The 20,922-nt window shown below is 39.6% G+C and overlaps 1 protein-coding gene across 1 annotated transcript; it reads left to right on the top strand.

Moving 5' to 3' along the window:
- Positions 1-2,570: 2,570 nt before the first annotated feature.
- LOC139135093 (mucin-22-like) lies at positions 2,571-20,876 on the top strand. Its single transcript, XM_070702324.1, has 2 exons — positions 2,571-2,739; positions 19,865-20,876. Exons 1-2 carry the CDS (start codon positions 2,682-2,684, stop codon positions 20,872-20,874), a joined length of 1,068 nt encoding a protein of 355 aa, XP_070558425.1. The 5' UTR covers positions 2,571-2,681; the 3' UTR covers positions 20,875-20,876.
- Positions 20,877-20,922: the final 46 nt, after the last annotated feature.

The raw sequence follows: 20,922 nt of genomic DNA on the forward strand, positions 1-20,922 counted from the left end.
TGTGTGTGACCTCAAACCCCTTTATCTCTCCCCAAAACAAGTTTGAAAGTGCGAAAATTGTTTAAAAATTGGGAATCTTACGTCATAATTTGATTTTGACTTCCCCACATCAATAAATTGATCGAAAAAATTGTTGAAAGTTTTGACTGCAGAAAGTTTTTTAGAGAAAAAATTGTAAACAAAATCTGAACGGTGATATCACACCTGACACCTTTTTCGTGGCGTAACCGTTGACTCACTCAGACTCCGAGCTCCATTGTCTACACACTATGCCGCATGCGCATAGCTCGCGGGATAATCGAATATAGGGGAACATCGCACCCCGCCGCGCCATATACAGATATATTGCATCGAGGCTTTGGCGTTTTATTACCCACGGGGCCTTTTAACCAAAGTAGCTGGACTGGAAGAAATAATGTTGTTCAGAACTTTACTGTAATTGCCGGGGTTGAAAGTCGTTCCGTCTTTGCCCCGTCGTGTATTTATAATATATCGAATTCTTAGCCTCGTTGAAGACTGTGTATGATTAGTTTTGGAATATTCTAGTGTAATAGTAATCAGTGCTTCGTTGAGAGAGAGAGAGAGAGAGAGAGAGAGAGAGAGAGAGAGAGAGAGAGAGAGAGAGAGAGAGAAAGGGGGGGAGAGAGAGAGAGCACTATGTCGTGTTGTCAGCTGTTTCAAACGCATCTTTTACTTTATAGGATGACATTTGTGCCCTGCAGTGACCTCGGGTCTGGGTATATTTGGATTTTTTGCTACTGAATAATTGGATCAGACACATGCATCGGGCTCCGATATCTAGTTCAAGTTCGCAGTTGTTATGAGCACACACACGCAATCCTCCACAATCGGCGCGGATGCCAAGTTCACGAAGGTCACATTTGATGTCAAGAATGTAGGTCGTGACCCTCTACGCTATGCTGAGAGTACGAGAGAAGAAACAAATGTAAGTTTGCAAGTGTTCCGTGTAGTTGAGCTGTAAATCAACGTTAATACTGATTGTGATAGCTTACCGATTACCGTGGGTACGCATGTGCGGTACAACTATCCCTAGCCGGTATTTGCATCAACGATAATGGGTTTACCATGTGTCATACCCAATTACGACAAACACAAATCCTACTTTGCTGTCTGATGATGACTTGTATATCTAGACTTTGAGGATACAAGGAACAAAAATGGTCACTTTACAGTTAACACATAAAAATTAAAACACTAAATTTAAGAATGTGTAGTATAGTTAATAAGATATATATATATAGTATATATATCTGTGTGTGTATTTATATCTGTCTGTCTGTCTGTCTGTCTGTATGTATGTATGTATGTATGTATGTATGTATGTATGTATGTATGTATGTATGTATGTGTGTGTGTGTATGTATGTATGTATGTATGTATGTATGTATGTATAGGATGAGGATCATTTTAAATACGCGTAGTTCATCTGTTGAATATAGGAGTGCATCGGAGCGTTTTTTGGATTGCCGCGCCCTGGATAAATTTAGCGTTACTATTTCCGTGATTTGTCTCTGACTTAATTCTTTCCACATCAATAGCATCGCCCGGAGTATGAATTGGTGTTAAAATATTGACAGAAATATAAAGGAGAATCATTTTAATTGGTGGACTCGATACTCTGTAGACTTCATCTGTTGAATTTCAAACATTTTACATGTAATAGGAGAGTGGCAAAGGAGTTTTCGGGCTGCCGCACTCAGGATGAATTTAGATATACTAGTTCCGTGAGCTGTCTCCGGCTTAATTATTTTCAAAGCCAAACAAATAAAGAAGCAGACGAAGCGAAATAGCAATGCCCGTCAAGTTTTTGTTTCATGGCAAGCAACTCAATTATATTCCAGGATGTTGTTTGTAACTTTATCTTGGCACGATCACCAGAAAGTAACAAATGGTGGCAGACCAGCGAGGGTACTCTTACATGTAACTCCTCTGTGACGTTCAAATGACCAGCTGATGAGGACGCAGTTCAGCGCGTTCAGCTTCATTTCGGGCGTGGACCTTCTCGCAGTTCACAGCTGAACGGTGGTGTGGGAGGTTGTACTTTCTAGGGCGGTGCCGAATTTTACGAAGTTCCTTCAGAAAGAGGCCGCGAAAACATCGCTCTGGCAGTTGATTGGTAATTTCTCTGAAGAATACAGCGCGCAAACCATCACACATCATTTCTTCAGCAAAATTGAAAGTGTACAGTATACACATATTGACTGACCACGTGGGCAACACCATACGTCTGTACCCCGAGGGACTGTGAGTCACCCCAAACACAGACTGTTTCCCGGCCTCGGGAAACAGTCTGTTTTGAACTCAAAAGATCCTGCTTCATAAACAATCCCTCTCAATATCCTCTGTCTTCATTGTCAAGGAATTAAAGAAATAGCTATCTTTGTATAACGTTTCTCAACAAATGTGTTTCCAAATTACGATGATTTTCCATGGCCCTTTTCCATGTTCCATTTTCCATTTTCCAAGTTTCCGGGAATTCCACTCAACACGTGACTATCAATTGTCGAATTAGAGCACAGACTGCAGATGAGGTGTGTTATAAAAGCGGATGTCGTTTGCTCCCACCAGATAGCGTGCCCAGCCAACCCACAGAGGAGAACATTGTGGAAGTTCTTTCACTTTTTTAGAGTTGGACATTTTTTACTTAAGCTGACGACAAAATGAAGACTTTGCGAATTTTCCATTTTGTTGCAGGAATGCTACTTTGGGTAGTTACAGGTAAGATATGAGATGTACATGGAAGCATCTTTTAAAAATATGTTATATTCTGCTCAGCTGATATTCCAGTGAACGACAGGGGAGCTTATATCGTGAACATTCCGCGCCGGAAGTATGCAATTCAAAATTTCCTCTGCTATTATTATTGATCTGAATAATAGATCAACTCGCTCTAAATGGACAATATATTTGGCACGAAGATTAGAAAACTCTGCGCGAAACACGTGTAGAAAAAAGTGCATGTGTAAATGGACACTTGGCACAAGAAATACTTTGAATGACGAATCCATTTGAAGTAGCTCGTGTTAGCAAGACGGTAGTACTTATCTACTTTCCGTTTGTTCGTTTTATCATAAAACCATCAAATGTACCCTTGGGGTAGTTTTATTTTCATAGAAAGATCAACACGTACATTTTTATTTACATTTTCGTCAATTATTCAGAGGTCGCGCTAGGATTTTTGGCTGCGCGTATTTTTGACGCGTCCATAAAAAATGTCGGTACTGTATAAGATTAAGAATATTCTTATACAGTACCGAGGTTCGGCCTTCGGCCTCACAGTACAGTGTCAGTCACTTCCCATCCGACGACGATCTAGGAAACATTCCGTACGCCTGTGATTTGAATGATGGGAAAATATCCCCGTACTGAGAACGCGACAGGCATCATCAAAGTTTCCAATGCCGTGTCCCACCAATGATCGCTTTACGGTGGCAAACTGTTCGCGTAATTGATTTCCGTCAAGCAGTGGCGCGATTGCCACACCAGCATCATTGACCTTTGGTGTTCCGAAGTAGTCTGCCAACACTGCGATTTCGGCGATCGCGTACTCGTTCAAGTTTTCATTTGGATAGTGTCGGACATTCAAAACTTTGTCAAGGCAGCTCAATAAATTGAGATCTTCCTCGGGAAAGCGATCCCTCAGACTTGTGGTGAGATGCGCGATAAAATCCACGCGTACTCGGTCGTAGGCTTCAACATTGGTGTCACTGGCATATGTCAGGATGTGCCCTCTGAAGTGGCGATTTGACTCCCGAAATTCCCGGTCAAAATTTCGCTCATTGACAGCTGACATTTGACCACGCTGTAATTCATCAAGCCTGGCGATCGTAGCGTTTACCATGGGTTTCACCAGCCGTAAGTTAACATTTTCCCGCTGAAAGACCAAATTCAGTCGATCCATGATTGGCAGAATATCAGCCAATGTGTGCGTCAAAGCGAATGATGCTATTGATGTGAAAATAATTAAGCCGGAGACAGCTCACGGAACCAGTATATCTATATTTATCCTGAGTGCGGCAGCCCGAAAAACTCTTTGCCACGCTCCTGTTAAAATGTTTGAAATTCAACAGGTGAAGTCTACAGAGTATCGAGTTCACCTATAACCAGATATGAACTGTAAATGCTCACGTGTTTCATTATATATTGAAGTTATGTGTAAATTTGAACCTTTGCCACATGTTTGCAACTTCATTGAAATTATTATGATCAACATAATGAAAAATAATCACCGCCGATTAATTCTAAAAGGTCATGAAGTATACAAATATGTAATTAGCTGAAATAAAAATATTAAAGTTATTTGACCGCTGTTATTGTATCACCACTTTATAAAGCAAGTGTAATTACAGTTGGCCATGTCCTTCTAGCCATATATGCCAAGCTGTGAAAGCTCATTATATATGCAAATTATAAATTAGCTGACATGAAAATGTGAAATGACTTTCGATATTGTTTTAACCTAGTACCTGGTATAATCATCAATGTAGAGAGCATGTTTTGCCAACTTTGATCAAGTAAATCCCGGTATATATCCCTAATAAGCAAAGTTCATTAAATATGTAAATTAGGAATTGGCTTAAGTAAAAATGCTTAATGATTGTCAATAATGTATCATGGTATCTGTAATATGTGTAGCAAATTTTGTCAACTTTGGTCAAGTCAATTCAGATATATATCTCTAATTAGGAAAGATCATTAAATATGCAAATTAGGAATTGACTGAAGAGAAATGCTTAATGACTTTCAATAATGTTGTATTATAGTGTCTTTAATGTACATAGCAAGTTTCATCAATTTTGATCAAGTCAATTCAGATAAATATCCCTAATTATGAAAATTCATTTAATATTCAAATTAGGTTTTGGCTGAAGTAAAAATGTCTTTTGACTTTCAATAATGTTATATCACAGTATCTTTGATGTATATAGCAAGTTTCAACAACTACAATCAAGTTAATTCAGATATATATCCCTAATTGGGAAAGTTCATTAAATATGCAAATTCGGAATTGGCTGAAGTAAAAATGCTTAATGACTTTCAAAAATGTTGTATCATAGTGGCTTCAATACATGTAGCAAGTTTCATCAACTTTGGTCCAGTCATTTCAAATATATATCCCTAATTAACGAAGTTCATGAAATATGCAAATTAGAAATTGGCTGAGGTTAAAATGCTTAATGACTTTTAATAATGTTAAATCATAGTATCTTTAATATACATACCAAGTTTGGTTAATTTTGATCGAGTCAAATCAGACATATATCCCTAGTTAGGAAAGTTCATTAAATATGCAAATTGGTATTTATCTTTCATGTCACCCCTTAATGGTTCCCTCTGCTGATATATCTTGGTGTGATCAACATTTGTAGCAAATCTCATCAAATATTGTGTTTAGGGATGGACCATTAGACCTTGGGAGGGGGGGTGGTCACAATGAAATTGTGAAAATTTTTTTTTTACTATTGTAAATTTCTGAAATTTTTTTTTTTCCAATTGAGATTAGCTGTGCAAATTTTTTTTTTCAGAGTAAATTTTCAGATTTATAATTTTTTTTTAGTTCGTCGCTGTCTGAAGATAAAGAGGGCAAAGATGTGGTGCCAAGCCCCCACAAGCGGCCAGGCAAGCGGTCACGGGGGGGGGGGGGGGGGAGGTCAGGAGAGGGGTGTCCCCCTGCTGCTGTTGGAGCTTTTGAACAAGCGACCTAGCGGCCGATATAGCTCCGCTGTATTTATGTACAGAATAACTATTTTTGACACATGTTGATGAAGAAGGTGGAAATCTTTGATAACTCAATGCAGTGGCCAGAAAACAGTGGCTAAAATAAGCTGCAAAAATACAAAATTGAAGATTTCATCATACTTTGAATATTTTGAATATATCACATCCGATCATCCCTAAGAACATGTCAACCAAAGCTATCTGATGAGTAGTTTTTTGAGAATAAAATATTCTGACCAAAAATGGCAACAATTGCCCCCAAAAATAAAAATTGCAGATTTCATCATAATTTCAAAATATCACACTTAGTTCATATATAGAAACCTGTATACCAAATTTCAAAGCTGTTAGACCAGTACTTTTTGAGAACACATTTTTGACCAAAAATGGGAAAATTGCCCAAAAAATTCAAAATTGCAGATGTCATCATTATTTCTATAAATATCATTTAGTTCATCTAAGGAAACCTGTATACCAAATTTCAAAGCTATCAGATGAGTAGTTTTGGAAATACACATTTTTTGACCAAAAATGGCAAAAATTGCCCAAAAAATACAAAATTACAGATCTCATCAGAAATTCAATATTACTAAGCTTATCTGTAGAAACATGTATACCAAATTTCAAAGCTATCAGACCAGTACTTTTTGAGAAACACATTTTTTGACCAAAATGGCAAAAATTGCCTTAAAAATGCAAATTTGCATATTTCTGCACAATTTGAACAAATCTGAAATAGATCATCCCTAGGGACATATGTACCAAATATAAAAGCTATCTGACCAGTAGTTTTGAAGAAGAATATTTTTAAAGATTTTTTACCAAAAATGACAAAAATTGCCTTAAAAATACAAATATGCAAATTTCACCACCATTTGAACAAATCTGATTTAAGTCACCCTAAGCAAACTGCATATCAAATTTCAAAGCAATTGGACAAGCGGTTTCAGAGAAGAAGATTTTTTTACCAAAAACACCAAAAAATGCCCCAAAAATACAAATATGCAAATTTCACCATGATTTGAACAAACTGAAGTAAGGTCACCCCAAGTGAACTGCATATAAAATTTCAAAGCAATTGGACTTGTGGTTTCAGAGGAGAAGGCAATTGTTGACGGACAACGACGGACGACGGACGACGACGACGGACGACGGACGACGACGGATAATCAACCTATTTGATAAGCTCCGCGTCGCTGACAGCGGAGCTAAAAATAGAGCTTAAAATGGTGTTATTGGTGGCACTTGGGGAGTATTTTTGCGGGGGGATGGTCAGGAGGGGGTGTCCCCCTCCTGCCGTTGGAGCTTTTGAAAAATAGAGCTTAAAATGGTGTTATTTGGTGGCACTTGGGGAGTATTTTTGCGGGGGGTGGTCAGGAGGGGGTGTCCCCCTCCTGCCGTTGGAGCTTTTGAAAAATAGAGATTAAAATGGTGTTATTTGGTGGCACTTGGGGAGTATTTTTGCGGGGGGTGGTCAGGAGGGGGTGTCCCCCTCCTGCCGTTGGAGCTTTTGGAAAATAGAGATTAAAATGGTGTTATTTGGTGGCACTTGGGGAGTATTTTTGCGGGGGGTGGTCAGGAGGGGGTGTCCCCTCCTGCCGTTAGAGCTTTTGGAAAATAGAGATTAAAATGGTGTTATTTGGTGGCACTTGGGGAGTATTTTTGCAGGGGGTGGTCAGGAGGGGGTGTCCCCCTCCTGCTGTTGGAGCTTTTGAAAATAGAGATTAAAATGGTGTTATTTGGTGGGAATTGGGAAGTATTTGTGCGGGGGGAGGTCAGGAGGGGACACCCCCTCCTGCTGTTGGAGCTTTTGAAAAATAGAGATAAAAATGGTGTTATTTGGTGGCACTTTGGGAGCATTTTTTTCGGATTACACATCTTCCTCTGAAACATGGTCTTCTTGCTCCTCAGTAGCTTCCTATAGTTTTGAAAATTGACTATTTTGGTTTCCTGGCTTCCCTTTCTACTGCGTGGTGAAATGCCTACATTCACCCCACCAAACATCATGCATATCTCATGATTTACAATTGATTTTGACAAGCTGAGAAGCTGTTTGCAAAATACAGTGAAATTTGCATATTTGTGTTTTTAGAGCAATTGTTGCCCTTTTTTGATCAAAACATCTATTTCTCTGTAGCAGCATGTCCAAATTGATTGGATGTGTATAGATGTGTTGAAATTTCAATATTTGTCTTTTTAGGACAATTTATGCCATTCATGGTCAAAAAATCTGTATTCTCTGAAAGGGCTTGTCCAATTTCTTTGAAATTTGCAACACAAAAACGATTATTCATGCAGATTTATTCAGTATTTGCTATCGAGAAACTTTCAAAGTTCAACCCTTTTGTGTGTTTTTGTGTTGGGATTTGTTGGATAGATGGCATTCTACGTAGTGTATTGTTGAATGTTAAAACATGTGTTGCTGTTGTTTTTTGAGGCTGTTTTTTGAGAAAAAAGAATTGAAAATGCCTTTTTAAAAGCAAAATAATACATAATGACTTGATATGTTGTTTTATCACTATTGACGCGTTTCTTCTTGTTCACCCATTCTTGCATTCATCATTGCAATAAAATGCTGTGAAAAAATGAAACTGATGTGGCCTGCATCTGTTTACCTTGATCTTAAAGGCAAAAACAACTTTCTGTCCTGACAACCATACCATACCGGTAGTTTCAATTTTTTACCTAGTGTACCTGCTTGGTTTGTACGCAGGAAACAAGTATGAAACAGGCTCTATAATTTCATAATTTTCAAGTGATCAGAATACAAAAGTCCTGAAAAGATAAGGTAATCACAACTTCCAGTATAAGGGATACAGTCACTCTAAATGTATAAATTAAAATTAAAAATGTGCCTGGAGGATGTACTAAAAAATACAGAAAGTTGCTTTCTGTCGGTAAAATCTAAAAAAAATTCAAAATTTTAAAGACTTTTGCAGATTTTTTTTTTACGCCTTTGTCTTCTTATTTATTTTTTTTTATTTTGCAAACTAGTTTGAAGATTTTTTTTTTCCTAACTTTCTGCTCTGAAATTTTTTTTTTCTGTTTTTGACCACCCCCCTCCCAAGATCTAATGGTCCGTCCCTTAGTCGTTTTTTAATGTATATCCGTTTTTTTTCTAAAATTATTAATTATGCAAATGAGCAAAAAGTATGCAAGCCACACCCACCAAAAACTAATCAGTTCTTGCCATTTGCTAACTGAATATATGTACCAGATTTGATTCTGATCTGATAAGCCGTTTTTGAGATAACGGACCAACAGACAGACAGACAGACAGACAGACATCGCTGCGACATATGCTCACGTGTGTAAACACGTGAGCAAAAAATGATTCTCCTTTATATTTCTTTCAATATCTTAACACCAATTCATACTCCGGACGATGCTATTGATGTGGAAAGAATTAAGTCGGAGACAAATCACGGAACAATTAACGCTAAATTTATCCACGGCGCGGTAGTCCAAAAAACGCTCCTCTGCACTCCTATTCAACAGATGAACTACGCGTATTTAAAATGATTCTTATCCTATACATACATACATACATACATACATACATACATACATACATACATACACACATACATACATACATACATACATACATACATACATACATACATACATACTGTGGGGGGAGGTTCTTTAATATCGGATGTCACTGAGAAGACAGCTGGACTCGGAATAGTTAACAATAAACACGTAACTATTTATTGAAAACACTGGAGAGAGGATCCTGAACTCCTCACGTTATGGCAATTCGAAGAGCAACCACGTGGAAAGCCTCGCTTTCATTTCCCAAAACGGCGGGAAAGGCAACACAGAACATTGTATCAAAGTTAGAATAAACATGAACGTCATTGGCTAATTTTCCAATGTCATGCATAGAAACAAATCCTGGTTTTCGATGACGTTTGCACTGTGATGTCAAACAAGTTTAGAATCCTATTTAAACACCAAGCTATAGCACGCAAAATATGCAGCTTATGAAAACACAACAAAATCACTCAACAATCTCAAACTTTCACAACATTCTCCGGCCGGCCAAAGTTATTGTTCGTGGATTTGACGAATAAAGGGCTAGTGAAATCAACTCCGGTTACCGCGAATGGTGGGACCATGTTGATACGATAATCCGGTAATGGTGCAGTTAATGGCTTTTGATAGGGTTTACCATCTACCCGTCGACATGTCACACATTTCGGTATGATACGAGTTCACTGCACGCCGTATTTGTGGTATCCAATAGCGCTGGCGAAGTGACGTGATGATTGTTTGGGCACCACTGTGTTTGAGTCGAACGTGATCATGCGAATGATCAAATTAGTGAAAGGATGGCCATTAGGCAGTAGGATGGGGAACTTGGTATAGAAGATTCAATCGGTGCGTTATGTATTCGTCCCCCGCAGCGAAGAATATCGATGAACAGTACTTTCTGTTGTTTCCGCGAAGTGAAGTTATGGTATCGCGAAATTGGTCGTTCTGAATTTGCTTGATCCACTCAGTTTCGGACTGATTTATCTCATCTGCTGTTACTTGTCCACGCGGTACATTGTCTTTGTGTTTCAATATTGACACAAAACGACGAACAAGCGCAGTAACTCGCAAAAGTTTGTTCAGAGAACTGTAGTTCGATGGGTCAATAGCGTGTTGAATTCCGACGGGAATTTCAATTTGAGCGACAACTTCAGGTGGCGACATTATCAATGGATTGTCACGTGTCAATTCAGTGCCCGAGATGTCCCGATGAATTGTGTCATAACTCTTGACAACAGGTAGAGTAGAGCGAATGTCCGCAGGTGGGAGACTAGCCACGTGATAAGCAGAGGTTTCGTCTAGGTTGAGTTCTGAAGTCTCTTCAACTTTGGTTGTCATGGCATCCGAGCTTGTGTTACTTTGTTCTTCGCACGATAGAGTGTCGAATAGTTCCCAGTTTGGCCAATTGTCTCTGTCCGATAGCCAAACTGGTCCATTCCACCAGAGTGTAGAATTACTCAACTCTCGTGAAGTAATTCCGCGAGTGAGAAGGTCAGCCGGGTTGTATGCTGTAGGGCAGTATTTGAAGGTGTGTTGGAAATTATTTATTTCCTTCACTCTGTTTGCCGTGAAGACAGGCAGCCTTTTCTTGCTGTTTATCCATCGTAGGACGATCTGTGAATCGGACCAAAGCACGCGCTCTGTGAAGTTGTACTTGGATGATAATGCGTTGTGTACAAACTTACTCAGTCGAGTGGCGACAACAGCAGCCATGAGCTCTAATCTGGGCAAAGTTAAAGTTTTGTTGTTGATTGGTGCCACACGTGTTTTAGCCATAACAATTGCTGTTTTGTCGTTTTTCTTGAGGTAAACGACGGCTCCGTAGGCTTTCTTTGAAGCGTCAGCGAAGACGTGTAGCTCGCAATTGTTATCATCGGCGTTATCAGTCTTTCCATCAAAATATCGACGATCGAATGTAGTACGGGTGCTCTGGTTGAGGTCGTCGGCGATTAGAGTACCATGCTTTTGACATAGTTTCGTTTAGAGGTTCATCCCAGTGTATGTCTGACTTCCAAATGTCCTGAATGAGTAGTTTCGCTTTGACATGTACTGGCGATAATAATCCCAACGGATCATACAACGACGCAGTATGACTGACAACTTCTCTTTTAGTAGTCAACAGGTCTGGTGATGTATTGTTGATGTCTTTGTACGTGAGCGTGTCCTTCTCAGAGTCCCATTGCATACCGAGAGTACCGACGCATGGCGTTGACTTTAATTTGTTATCTTTCTCAGCGAGTTTACGAACAGCGTCACTATTTGATGACCAGGAGCGTAAGTTGAAACCACTAGAGTCCATCAGTTTGTTGGCTTCTTCGTAATATTGAACGGCTTCAGATTCAGTAGGGCGTCCACTGATGACATCATCAACATAAATGTCTTGTTTCAAGTCCGCTGCTGTCTGATTTTCGGGCTCAGCTTATCTGTGTTTTAATAACAGCGTTGAGTATGAAAGGGCTGCAGACCGCTCCGAACAATACCGACTTGAATTGATATGTAACGAATTCGCTGTCGATATCATTTGGGTCTGAAAGCCACAAGAACTTAGTGAACTTTCTCTCGTAGGGCTCAAGCCGTATTAAATTTTGAAGGAACGCCTTCTCGATGTCGCTGGTTAGTGCGATCGGATTCGCTCTGAAACGCAGAAGAATTGAAGTTAAATCATTCAGTAATGGCGGTCCCGTCATCAAACAGTCATTCAAGCTTGGAGAAGTGTTATTGCCTTTGCAACTGCAATCGTACACTATTCGGATGGGCGTGGTTGTAGAGTCTTTCTTGACATGTCTGTGAGGCAAGTAGTGACCAAATTCCGTGTTGTCGTTTTCGACGCGTTCAATAAAACCTTGTTTCTCTTGGTCAGTGATTACTTTGTGGTAAATGTTCACAATGTCAGCTGGTAGACGGCGTATCATCGCGCGCGTTCTATTATTAGCAACATGAAAGTTAGTGGGCAACGGATCGTGGTTTGGTTTCCATGGCAACTTGGCGACGAAGTGGTTGTTCTCACGGCGGAGACGAGTATCTCTGTAGGACTCGAATTCTGCTTCTTTGTGTTGCATTGTGTCGTGTCATCCTTTATTCCAATAGACTCCAAGTCCCAATATGTAGTTATCACATTGTCACTCAGAGTGTCAATCATGACGTGTAAAACATTGGCCGCAGCAGTAGATTTACCATTCTGTTTTAGGCCAGAAAGTAAGTATCCAAACGGCGAATCAACGGCAGTGGGTCCCTGTCCGCGGATGATTTCGTTGCCAACGAAACTCCAGTAGTAGTCAGCGCCGATGAGAATATCAATATCGTAGCAGGCATCATTTGAGACAGGGTGTGCTAGACGGAGGCCCTTCAAATAAGACAATGTAAGCAAATGAGAGTCAACGTGATTCTCTAGGCCCGTAGAAATTTCAGGAATCAGAAGTGCTTCAATTTCAGCTTTGTAACCAGAGAGAGTGTGAAGATCGAAAGTTCCTTTTTCATAGAGTGGACACGTGTATGCTTATTTCCGAAGGCGGCAAGATCGACAGTTTCTGAACGCGTGATATTGGCGCGAACGCGATCGGCAAAACTCTCAGTAACAAATGTACGGTTCGCCCCTTCGTCAAATAGTACGGTAGCGGTCACAACAGTTCCATTGTCTGATGAGACTGGTATCTTGGCGGTTTTCAACAATACTGGACCTGTCGGAGTACAACTGCCTGACGAGAAATGTACCTGAGTATTTTCACTAATAAACTTTGAAGTTTGGCTTCCGCTATCAGTTTGAGTTTTCCGTTCAGTTTGACGGTTGTCCTTGCTGGGAGTTGATCCATTTTCGTTACGGTTACTTGATTTATGGCGAGGAACAAATTCACTTTGATGTAGCGAAGTGTGATGTCTACGTTTACACAGTCTGCATGAGAATTTTGAAGCACAATGTCCGACAGTATGTTTTCCCAGACAGTTAGGGACGAACCATTAGATCTTGGGAGGGGGGTGGTCAAAAACAGAAAAAAAAAATTTCAGAGCAGAAAGTTAGGGAAAAAAAAATCTTCAAACTAGTTTGCAAAATAAAAAAAAATAAATAAGAAGACAAAGGCGTAAAAAAAAATCTGCAAAAGTCTTTAAAATTTTGAATTTTTTAGATTTTACCGACAGAAAGCAACTTTCTGTATTTTTTAGTACATCCTCCACGCACATTTTCATTTTAATTTATACATTTAGAGTGACTGTATCCCTTATACTGGAAGTTGTGATTATCTTATCTTTTCAGGACTTTTGTATTCTGATCACTTGAAAATTATGAAATTATAGAGCCTGTTTTCTACTTGTTTCCTGCGTACAAACCAAGCAGGTACACTAGGTAAAACATTGAAACTATGGTATGGTTGTCAAGACAGAAAGTTGTATTTGCCTTTTAAGATCAAGGTAAACAGATGCAGGCCACATCACTTTCATTTTTTCACAGCATTTTATTGCAATGATGAATGCAAGAATGGGTGAACAAGTAGAAACACGTCAATAATGATAAAACAACATATCAAGTCATTATGTATTATTTTGCTTTTAAAAAGGCATTTTCTCAAAAAACAGCCTCAAAAAACAACAGCAACACATGTTTTAACCTTCAACAATACACTACGTAGAATGCCATCTATCCAACAAATCCCAACACAAAAACACACAAAAGGGTTGAACTTTGAAAGTTTTTCGATTGCAAATACTGAATAAATCTGCATGAATAATCGTTTTTGTGTAGCAAATTTCAAAAAAATGCCACAAGCCCTTTCAGAGAATACAGATTTTTTGACCATGAATGGCATAAATTGCCCTAAAAAGACAAATGTTGAAATTTCAACACATCTATACACATCCAATCAATTTGGACATGCTGCTACAGAGAAATAGATGTTTTGATCAAAAGGGCAACAATTGCTCTAAAACACAAATATGCAAATTTAACTATATTATTTAGCTTATTTTAGCTTCTCAGCTTGTCAAAATCAATTGTAAATCGTGAGATATGCATGATGTTTGGTGGGGTGAATGTAGGCATTTCACCACGCAGTAGAAAGGGAAGCCAGGAAACCAAAATAGTCAATTTTCAAAACTATAGGAAGCTACTGAGGAGCAAGAAGACCATGTTTCAGAGGAAGATGTGTAATCCGAAAAAAATGATTCCAAAGTGCCACCAAATAACACCATTTTTATCTCTATTTTTCAAAAGCTCCAACAGCAGGAGGGAGACACCCCCTCCTGACCTCCCCCCGCAAAAATACTTCCCAATTCCCACCAAATAACACCATTTTAATCTCTATTTTTCAAAAGCTCCAACAGCAGCAGGGGGACACCCCTCTCCTGACCCCCCCCCCCCCCCCGTGACCGCTTGCTTGGCCACTTGTGGTGCTTGGCACATCTTTGCCCTCTTTATCTTCAGACAGCGACGAACTAAAAAAAAATTATAAATCTGCTCCATGCGGGACTTTGCATCTGATACAACTGTGCAGTCAGTTGGCGGATGTGATCCACTGCAGTAAAGACACGGGCGTTGTCTAGGTGTGCGTACAGGTCTCTGTCCTCTAGTCGTAGAATTAGAGTAAAAAGTGGCGATGGTTGCCGGTTGGTGCGGCATATCATTATCATTATCAGTGTTATTGTTACCAACAGATCTGACTTTTATTTCGCACAAGATGGCTTTTCGGAGGGCTGGTAGATCCCAGGCATCACCTCCGCGTGTTCTTGCGAGTATTCGTTGTATTTCTGTGGGTAGTTTCTCCAGTATCATGGGTATTAGTAGTTTACCATAGGAGGCTTCGTTTTCTCCCAGAGCGTGTAGACCGCGTACATGGGATTCAAGCGTATCGTAGAAATGGCGCAGACTTGATACATCTGCCGTTGGAGTAGGCAGTTCCCATAGAGATTTCATGTGAGCGCTGATAATCGTTTGGGGTTGGCCATATCTTTCCTTGAGAAGTGTCATGGCGTTGGTATAGTTTGCGTCGGTGAGATCAAGTCCTTCAATTGTACGCGCTGCTTCGTCTGTGAAAAGACGTCGAAGATATGTGAACTTCTGGATATTTGAAAGTGACTTATCATCGTGGATAGAGGCGTTAAATGTGTCGATGAAACTCATCCATTTCAGAGTATTTCCTGCAAATGTTTGAAGCTCGAGTTTAGGTAGTTGGATCGTTTTTCGTTGAGAGATGAGTGGTGTAGATACAGTAGTAGTGTTACTTTCTGCAGCGGCTCTTCGTAGCGTGGCGGGGTCGTGGGATTCGATGAATTGGCCGATCAATTCTTTTCTTTCCGATATTGCTATTTCGTAATCGCCAGAGTCCTCGATATCTTTGTCGGTTTCTGGGTTAGGAGTATTGTTCAATATGAGTTCATCGATAGCTGTAAGTCGTTCATACCTGACTTGGACGAGCTTGTATGTTGCTTTGATAGCAGAGAAGGCTTTCAGCTTCCGCGTTGTATTGATTGATTTCGGTCTCAGCTTTGTTGAACACCTTAGTGAGTAGTGATCGGCAAACCGTTCTTCGTTTCTTGAGTTCAGGAAGCGGAATAGCGTCTTTAGAACTTGAAGGTCCAGCGTCGGTCGACATCGCGATATCCTGGTCTCGGCACCAAAAAATGTGGGGGGGGGGGGGGGGGGGAAGGTTCTTTAATATCGGATGTCACTGAGAAGACAGCTGGACTCGGAATAGTTAACAATAAACACGTAACTATTTATTGAAAACACTGGAGAGAGGATCCTGAACTCCTCACGTTATGGCAATTCGAAGAGCAACCACGTGGAAAGCCTCGCTTTCATTTCCCAAAACGGCGGGAAAGGCAACACAGAACATTGTATCAAAGTTAGAATAAACATGAACGTCATTGGCTAATTTTCCAATGTCATGCGTAGAAACAAATCCTGGTTTTCGATGACGTTCGCACTGTGATGTCAAACAAGTTTAGAATCCTATTTAAACATCAAGCTATAGCACGCAAAATATGCACCTTATGAAAACACAACAAAATCACTCAACAATCTCAAACTTTCACGACACATACATACATACATACATACATACATACATACATACATATAGGCCTATACTACAGACAGACAGACACAGACATACACACACAAATACACACACACACAAGCGTAAATCACGCGTATTTGACGCCGAAAATATTCATTTGACGCGAAAATATGAGTTGACGTGTCAAGCTTGACGCGCATATCGGCCGCATGAGGCGTTCAATTCACGGCTTGCCACACTCACTCAGTTGACCATAGACCACCAATGTGGAGTTATATATCATTAAAATCGGCCCTGTTTGATTGACAAATACATGTGCACGCAGACATTGAATCTGTGAAATTGTATCATATCCGCGACGGCGAGAAAGTCACGACCCGGATTTTGCTTTTTGTCTCAGGAGGGCTGCTTGCGACCTCTTGGCTGGACATGTCAGAGGCTGAGCCAGGTTCGGGTGAATGTGGCGTGTCATTGTCTGGAGCCGGTGCCGCCCGTTCACGGGCTGGGCCGAAATTGAAGGAAAATAAACTGGATTGAATTTTCTTTGACATCGCTTCAATAATTCTCTGTTCACTACTGACAAACAATTTCGTTTGAATCTGTGCCTGTGAGATCCGTTAAACGTCATATGATTGATTCCTTGGTTCTGCATATCTCATCTAGGCAAAATCAAAGCAAGGTACCTTTCATGTCTGCCACACCTGGATTTGAAGAAGGTGAAAAAAGTGAGCGATTAATTAAATGATAAATCATTGTTCACCAAAGATGCAAATTTATTTTTACAGAAAAGTGTTACATTTGCAAATAAATACGATTTTCTTTATTGTATATGGAAATCCATAACTTAATCAGAGTAATAAAAACATGGGGTATCCAGATTTAAATTTCTGTGGATTAAAATTTAAATTTTTGTTCCCTCCAAAACAGAACCAAGTACAGTTGGCATACATTATTTGTGTTGTTCAATCAATTTGCAGCATTGCTGTAGAAATATCAACTCACTGTGGATGTCAACGGAAGTGATACAATCAGCTCTGGATGTTCTTTAGTTTTAGTTTACTGTTGTTTATCAGAGTGAATCTCAATCTCTGGCCAATACTGCGATGATTTACATCTTTGCAGTGGAGCAACGAAATGGCTGAAGAAGAGAAAGTTATATCGTGCATGCAGCTTTTACTATTAAATCATTGTAACTGCCTGTGCTTTTCAACAGTAGACAGGGGTCAGACAAGGGCAAAGAGGAGAATGGCCAGATCAAATTTCATTATTGGCCTCTGAGATGCTAGTTCAGGTCCCCATGCCATCTGTGATACCAATGTTGGGATACATACATCATCTGTGACTTGAATCAGCACTTTCACCATCTTCAATGGTGATGTGTACATTGATAATTGATTAGTTTGTGGTTCTCTTGCAGTGACATGTTTTGATGTACTGGTAAATATAAATTCATTGGCCATTGACCTGCTAGAGTGAAAACTGCAGGAATCCAATGTACATGTACAAGCTACATGACTTCCTTATTTGCTTGTAAGGTAACATGGGAATGATGTGAGTTCATTGCTTGTTCCACAATCATTAACCACTGAGTAAGGAGTTTGTGAGGATCCCAACCAACATGAATCTTTATCAGAATATCTGTGAAGTGTAACTGGCCCGACTCCCAGGCCAGTCATGATTCCTGACCTTTAAGTAGTTGTAACATTTATGTAGTATTATATATTCCCGCATTGTGTGGCTTACACAGTAAATATCATTTTACCCTTGGCTATGGTGTGAATGCATGGAGAACAAAGCGGGCATGATTCTAGTGTTACTAATTGCCACCATGTGAATTCAAACTAGCCAAGTGCTTCAAATTTATTAAAATGGTTATTTTTTCATAATGTATTATAATTGGGTAATTTTGTTGAATGTAGTAAAATGCAACATGCCATCTGTATGGATCATGAAAACAACATTTACCAGCTCTGTAGTACTGCTTTATATCCATGGGAAGTAATTTCAACAGTTACAATGTTCATGATCAAGAATACAATACATCACAGTTTAGTAAAGCCCATAGAGGTCAATACAAAGAAATAACTATCTCTTGCTGTGGCTCAGGAAACGATAGTTACAGGAGGGCATTTCAATTATTCATTTTTTTTTCAATGAAAATTTTAATCATATTAAATAAAAAAAGTGCCACACTTGTTTCACTTCATGTGTGTTAGAAGCTGTAATTGGTGTATTTTCCATCAAAAATGCTTGGTATCATTTCATTAAATGTATCTAATGTTATTTAACAACTTGAAGTAATCGTTGTCAGCAAAGTCTTGCCTTTCGTATTCATTTTTGCAAGATTTTAGGTTTGTAAAAAGTGGTTTATTCTATTATAAAGGAAGTGAAAGGCTGGAAATGACTCCTGTTGGAAAAATTGATTGTTAAAGATGTGTAAGATGTTTGTTTGGATTTATAGACTGCTTAGCATATTCATAATTGAAGATTCAAATTACCAACATGAATTTAATCACCCAACAGACAGTTTTGGCAATGATTTTATCCTTTTATGCCCTTTTGAAAGTAAAATAAAAAACAAAATAAATAAAAATAGTCATTGGGTTCAAGGATCCTAAGTGACTATAAAATTAAACTCAAGTGTGTGCTGAAATTGACGTCATCCAAGGTTGTCCAGTAGGCTATGTTTGAATCCAAAAACACCTTCAAAGTCATTCTCAGCCCTTGAACTCCAGCAGTTCAGAGTGTTTTTCAGATGAATCAGCCAGCTTACACATTTAATCATTTCCTTCAAGACAGGAAAGAAATTTAAAACAAGGGTATATTTCTCATATGATGTCGTCTAATAGTTAACTCATTTTCACTTGGAAACTGACCAGTATCCCTTGATTGTAGATAATTGTGCTTTTGTGAAGTTCATGACCACAATATCTTATCTGAGAAGGACAGTCAAATATGGAGGTTGTGAAAAAAATATTTTTTTTAATGTGAGCATGTTCTCTTTAATGCTCATTTAAAGACTTACAAGATCATAAGGTTAGAAAGTCACACACAATTATCTTGTCACAAATAATGCTATCTTCTTCAGTCCAGAACTGATCATAAACAATAAAACACTTTCAGTTTTCCATAATGACAATACACTGCTGAGTGGGAGTTCAAACAAACTGATTAAGAAATCATCACTTAAAAGTAAATTGTATGGTGTGTTGGCAATAATACAGATAATAGCTGATAGTCTTGCTTGTTCATTTCAACTGAACTATTTGAATAGATAAAAAAGCTGCGATGGTGAAAGAATGTTAAACCATTGTCCTGGAACAACTGTAGAGCATCAAAAACATATGTCAGCTTGGTTACACTATCGGTGAAGCATTCTCAAGTCAAGGAACCTATAGTGTATATTTGCCAGGTTTTCTTTTTAATGGTACCAGTACATTGCATCTGAACTCTTGAATAACAGTGTACTGCTTTTGATTTTTGCTCACAGCATCAACACAGACAGTGCATTGCAGTACCAGTACATTGCATGTGTAGACTTAAATAACTGTGTACTGCTGTTGTATTTTTGCTCACAGCATCAGCACAGACAGTGGCATCAACACAGACAGTGGCATTTACAGATCAATCAGACGGCACTAAAATATCAGACGGAACACTCCTTGTTCCAATAGCCGTTGATGCAAGTAGTGGCCCGACCGTGAAAACGGATAGAACACAGCTTTCAAGCAAGGTGTCTACAACGCAGCAGCAGTTACCAGGTGTTGGAAGTGGACAGTCTACGGGATACCAGAGTGATGCTGCAAGTACAGCGGCAGTCAGAGTTACTACAGCTTCTTTGGCAAAGTCAGAGTCTTCGTCTCCTGGAGTTGTGACGACAGCACAGCCGGCTGTGGGGAGTTCCAGACCATCTTCACAATATGCCACTACAGTAGCCGCCAGTACAGAAAGAACAAAAACAGGAGCTGTGACAACTGCTGCAGGGGCAACCTCGAAATTGCTCAAACAAACTAGTCAGTCTATTTCTGGGTCTACAAGATTCATTCCTAATCAAACATCTCAGCGACAGAGAATAAGCATGGCAAGGGGACAGACCACAGTGCAGGTGACTTCAAAACAAGCCACTACACATGCCATCAGTGCAGATGATGCGTCTGTCAGTACAGCTGTTGAAACAACCGCTGCAAAGTTCCAGACATCTGCAGTACAGGCTTCTACTGAGCCTGTAGATGCTTCAACTATTGCAGCAGCACCAGTGGGGGTCACTCAGAAGCAGACAACAGAGGCAGCTACAACTACGCCTTCAGTTGCAGCAGCAAGTACTGAACAGCCATCAACTGCAGCAAAGGAAATGCAGCAAACAACTCAAAGAACGAAGACACCAACTGAAGTCACAACCAAGAAAGTTCTTCCACCTGTGATTGCAACTGGACAGTCAATTAAACTAGAAACAGATGTTGCAACAACAGCACCAGTTGATCATACGACAACAGTGCCCCCAGCAGTTGTGACAACTGCAGCACCAACTAGTGAACAGACCAGGGCTTCTACACAAGCAACAACAGTGATAGCCTCGACTGAAGAATAAAACTTTCTTCTCAAGTACAAAGTACAGCAGCAGCTGTTGTTAAGACAT

The sequence above is a fragment of the Ptychodera flava genome, chromosome 6, assembly GCF_041260155.1.
Source record: "Ptychodera flava strain L36383 chromosome 6, AS_Pfla_20210202, whole genome shotgun sequence".
Taxonomy (NCBI): domain Eukaryota; kingdom Metazoa; phylum Hemichordata; class Enteropneusta; family Ptychoderidae; genus Ptychodera; species Ptychodera flava.